The following is a 5,325-nucleotide window of genomic DNA, read 5'->3' as shown; positions in this document are numbered from 1 at the left end:
GATAGAAATTTAAATCAATTTATGAAGTAAATCTGTTTTACCTCACTCACGATTTTGCAACCATCGAGTTGCTGAACTGCTTCAACTGTAGTATAATTTCGCATAGCAACAGGTATGTTCAACTGGTCTTAACAGTTCATTATCATTTGAATAATAGCTGCACATCCTGGCAGTTGTCAGGCAATTTCCATATACAGTATGAAATAAAATACCAGTACTTCCATTATGTTTGTCTTCCAATAATATCACACAGTCAAGCTGCTGTAAATAAATACCTTGATATATTATACATATTTAAATAAAAGATTGGTTCTAGGTATCCATAAGCTGCTTGCATTAATAAATTCACTATTTTAAATGGCAAATACAGGTTCAACTTGTCTTTTATATACTTGGAAAAACAGGCTATGAACTAGGGATTATATCTTTGGAACATATGAACCTTTCTTTCAGTCCCCTATTCTTTTTGAGATTCCTGAATACTCTGCTGTTCCTGCATCTTTTTCAAGGAAGTTGATGGTCAGTGGACCCATAGCTAGTTGGTTAGTTCTGTAGCCATCTTTGTGAGAAAGTGAGCTTAAACTTTCAAGCAGCACTGCTTCTCACAGGAGGTCCAGATGCCCTGTACACCCTCCTCAAACCTTCTACTATTCCTTTCCACAGTGACCATGCTGGTTCTGATGGTCTAGAGAAGAGGATTTGCTTCCCCTTCAGCACAATAGCAAGAATTTTTTCCCCCAAAGGCTAGAGCGTACTCATTTTACTTACAGATACAGCATCATAATTTTGTTCTTGTTTTAAACTGATGTTCCTTCAATTGGTATCAGTCTCAGTGAAATAGCAATACTGGCTTTTCTTACAGCAGAACAATGCTTTTTGGCTTTACGTGTCGCTCCTTCACTCTCCTTTTTTAAAAACTGTTTTTTCTCTCCAGCTTTTTTTCTTATTAGAAATAGTTCCTCACTGAAGTGGCCAACAGAAATCAGCTGCTTATTACTATGGCTGTAATTCAAATTGACACTATTATTTGTCACAGTCAAATTCCTATTCAGATAATATTTCTACCACCTAAAATTCTTGGATTTGCTTCAAGAGGAGAAGGTATCCTTCATTTCTTGACCTAAAACTTTTTAGCTAGGCAATGTTAGGTAGTTGCAACATTTTACCCTTGCAGTGCACTTCACTGATGGAGGAAGTGATGCATAAACAGTCTGCAATTCATTTTATAAAGTGCTTTGGAGTTTCTGGATGAAAACTATTATGCTAATTTATCAAATGCTCATTAAAAACTAGATGGTTATTTTCAGCATGTGACAAATTAGCAGATAAACCTTGAAGGTACAGTACTCCATACCTTACCCAGAGGTCAAAGAGCCTAACAATTAATCAAATATCACAGAACTCGTTATTACCATATTTACTTAACTCTAAGATGAGACTTCTTTCCCCATTCAGCAAGGGAGGCAGGTGGGGGGAAATCCTTGTCATAGATCTGAGTATGGTCCAGGCAAGCAGCTGCTGCAGCTCTGGACAAGGCCAGGATGGCTCATGAACCAGGTACGGGGTGCATGGAGGAAGCATGGGGGAAGGAGACACAAACTGGGAGAGAGCACAGGGAAAAGGGGGTATGCAGTGCCAGGAGTAGCTCATGGAAAAGGGTGCACAGTGCTGAAGAGAGCATGGGGAAGGGGTGTGCAGTGCAGGATGGGGAGCATAGGGGGAAGGGTTGCAGGGGAAGGGACATGTGGAGCTAGGAGAATACAGGGAAGGGGTGTGAGAAACAGGGCAAGCAATGTAGGGGGCAGCATGGGGGAAAGGGTACTGGCAGAAGCATGGGGAAGAGGCACATGGTGCAGGGAGGAGTGGGGGAAGGGATGCATGGAGCAAAAGGAGTGCAGGTAAAGGGGAGCATGTAGAGAGGGGAATGTAGAGCATAGAGACAGGTGCAGGGGAAGAGAAGCAGGGAACAAGAGGGGTGCAGGGGAAAGACCATGTGGTGGAGGGGAGATGCAGAAAAGGGGGGAAGGGGGAGGTGCTGCGCTCCAGCTCTAACCCTGATCCAGACTAGAGCGGGAGCTACTGCTACTGCCTGACCCAGTCAGGTGCTCTGTGCCCTTAATGGAGAGAGAGCCAGAGCAGCTGCAAAGGTAACGAGGGCAGGGAGGGACAGCAGGAGTGGGGAGGCAAGCACCAGAGGGGGGCAGGTGGCAGGAGGGGAGGAGGACACACGGGGCATGGGGCAGGCTGCCTTCCCCCCACCCCCAGCTCTGCTTTCCCTAGTACCACTTTCCCTGAGCTAGTAGTAGGGGGAATTAAAACAAATTTATAATTTTCCATATCTAAAATCTAAGAATGGGGGGGGGGGTGTCTTAAATTTGAAATAATCTCAAATTTGGGTAACTATGCTACTTAGAGTCAAATCTCTTGTACCATTTCTGGAATTTTTCTATTTGATTTACCTGGTTTAAAATAAGTGTTGATTTTTTATCCATATAATGGGCTGGATAAAAAGTATTATTTTTATCTGTTGGGTACAAGTGTAATTTTTTTTTTTTTTTTGCATTACAGTAACTTACATTAAAATCTCATGGCATTTTACATCATTTTACACAGAATTCTCTGTTATTTGTCAGTCACTAAAACATTTTGGAAAACCTGCTGGAATATTCTGGTAAACATTCTAAAACTCTCCTGTCACACCGCCACTCCGTTTTCTACCATTTTGACATCAGTGTGTGCATGGACATATGTGGGCTCATATAGTGAGACATTAAATACTTTTATCATTTGCGATTCTACAGGTAAGGTATCATTAACATTTCACTTTTATCAGCTGCTACTTCCACAAGTGTAACCACAGGTCAGAAGTCACTCCATGTTAATACCTGTTGTGTAAAACTCATGAGAATACTTACTTTTCAAGCCAGTTTCAGGGAAAAGTGAATGGAATGAAAGGGTTTTTTTAGGCAAGTTTTTTGTGTTTTGACATCACTTGTGTACATTATTTAGCAAGATGTATAATTAGCAGGATCTAGCTGCTTTTAGTATTTTTGGGTGGGGTGAAAAAGAACAATACATCTTTACATCCATCTATTGCACAATAAATGTTCCCCATTATTTTATAGTTTACTATAACCTGCATGTTTACTAAATTATCTAATTCAAACACTATATTGAACAACTCTAAAGGAGCCATTCTGGTTCAACTGGCTCAGCAACTCCTGAAAAAAAATCTCTAAGCAAGCCATTGTATACAAAATGTACTGAAACAGCTTTGCAAGAGCTCATGTGAGTAAATACACTCATTAAAAAAACCCAACAACTTGGTAATATAAGGTACAGTACAGTATACACATGATATACCATAATGGCTCCAAAAAGAGTTATTCCAGACAGTAACAATGCATTTGTTTAGTTTCCTCCTTAACATTAAAATTAAAACAATCCCCAAAGGACATTTAAACTATAAACAAAACCTACTTTGAATTGATTTAGATCAATAAAACTAAAGGAATGAACATTATCCAAGCAAACACTCCATCTTTAACACCAATGCAAATGTTCCAGGATATTGCAGGACCTTCTGGTACATGCTCTATATAGAGCTGGTACAGCCTTGTAACACCAATGGTCACCATTGGTCAGGTTGGAATGTCAGCACAAATTCCTAGCCTTCATGCTTAATTTCTCCTTTTGTGCACTTAAAGTAAGAACATTAAAATAATTCCAAAAACGTTTATACAGCAATATATAGAGCAATAGAATCCAGATTTCCTTTTATTAAATCAGCCCTCTATAAATATAAAACTCTTTAATACGTAAAAATGTGTTTCAATCATACTTCAGTTGTCACAGCTTTCATAAGGAATACCTAATTAGAACCAGTACTTTAGAACTATGAATTGTGTTCAATTCAAAGTCCAAGGACAGAACAGTTAAAAACATATTTACTAAGTTTAAATAGAGTCAATTTGCAAAAACAATCTGACAATATTGTCATGTGCTCTTGCAAAGAGTGCATAGGACAGTTCCGCAGCAGTCAAAACAGTAAAATCTTCTGTTTAACCACAAGTTCAAGTTGTAAACATTCCTAATTGCAGCTGCTTGGAAACGTTTTGTTCCTTTCAAGTTTGTATTACCAAGTTGCACTTAGAAGTTCCCCCTTCATTCTTTCATCAGAAGTACATACATTTTTCTCTGTTTAATCCCTTTGGTTGTCCAAAACCAGTAATTAGCAATAATTAGTTCTTGCTCAGCTTCAGCGTGATAATCCTCTCCTTCCAGTGCTTGATACCATCACCCATATGCAAATTTCTTTTTGAGGTCCTTAATGCACAGTTTTGAGAAACAGGTGGATAAGGAAGTCTGTTATGCCTTAATAGGATTTCCTGCAGGTTTTGGATCATAACCATATAGGAAGGTAGCTGCTATTACAAGAATGGCTCCAAAGAAAAAGACACTAAATGGAATATATATATATATAAAAAAAAAAAAGTTAGCTTTTTCAGTCAGTGTAATTTTATACAATCTGGTCCACACAAAAAGAAATAAATTCTTTGGTGTAATGGTCGGCAACCCGCACCCCCCCCCCCCTTTTTTTTTTTTTTAAAAAGGGGGTATGAATGACCAACCCCCCCCCCCCCCCCCCTTTTTTTTTTTTTTAAGAAGCGGGTATGAATGACCAAGCCCGCTACCACTGAATGCTGCCAAAACCCCTCGACTCCACAGGCCACAGATCCAAAGGTTTCATGGGCTGAATCTGGCCAGTGAGCCACAGGTTGCCAACCCCTGCTCTCGTATACTTCTAGTATGGGTAAAATAGTTATCTCCAATTTCTAACAAACAAAGCCAAAGATATATTCTCTCTCTAGTCTTTCAGAATAAAAGAAGAAAAGTAATTAAGATGCTTGCCCCTACATGATACAGCACTGCAAGAGTCTGAAGATTAAAAAGAACACGGTCACTTCCTGAAACAACTGCCAAAGGAGAACCAGTCTAATTACATATAAGTGCCTTTGTTTCCTTGGCTGAAGCTCCATAATATGCACAAGCATTCGACATTAACTACAGTAGTTTTATTTTTATTTTGCTGCATTATCCAGGCTTTAACATGCTTTTGACAGTCCTAGCTGCATCACATCAAATAGTTCAAACATGTCCTAGAAAGGCTATGTCAAATCGTATTGGAGCATATATGGGCAGCAACTAGTTTGAACACTTTTTATATAAAAAAACAAAACAAAAAAAAAAAAAAAAAAAAATAGTATAAAAGAGAAGGAAGGGCTTAACTACCATAAAAAAATGGTATGCATAAAAAAGTATACA

At 38.9% G+C, this 5,325-nt stretch overlaps 1 protein-coding gene across 2 annotated transcripts in view; it reads right to left on the bottom strand.

Annotated features, from left to right (window-relative positions):
* Nucleotides 1-2,760: 2,760 nt before the first annotated feature.
* The window catches only part of SLC35A3 (solute carrier family 35 member A3), a 33,303-nt gene continuing 30,738 nt past the window's right edge, over nt 2,761-5,325 (bottom strand). For both annotated transcript variants that reach the window (XM_019501678.1, XM_019501677.1), the window contains exon 8: nt 2,761-4,459. In XM_019501678.1, the coding sequence (XP_019357223.1) occupies nt 4,369-4,459 (91 nt within the window). In that variant the 3' untranslated portion in view covers nt 2,761-4,368. The remainder of the gene's footprint in view (nt 4,460-5,325) is intronic.

This window comes from Gavialis gangeticus, unplaced genomic scaffold (genome assembly GCF_001723915.1).
Source record: "Gavialis gangeticus isolate Ggan-Ray unplaced genomic scaffold, GavGan_comp1, whole genome shotgun sequence".
Taxonomy (NCBI): Eukaryota; Metazoa; Chordata; order Crocodylia; family Gavialidae; genus Gavialis; species Gavialis gangeticus.
The sequence above is the reverse complement of the archived record's forward strand: the minus strand, read 5'-3'. Positions and strand labels throughout refer to the sequence as shown.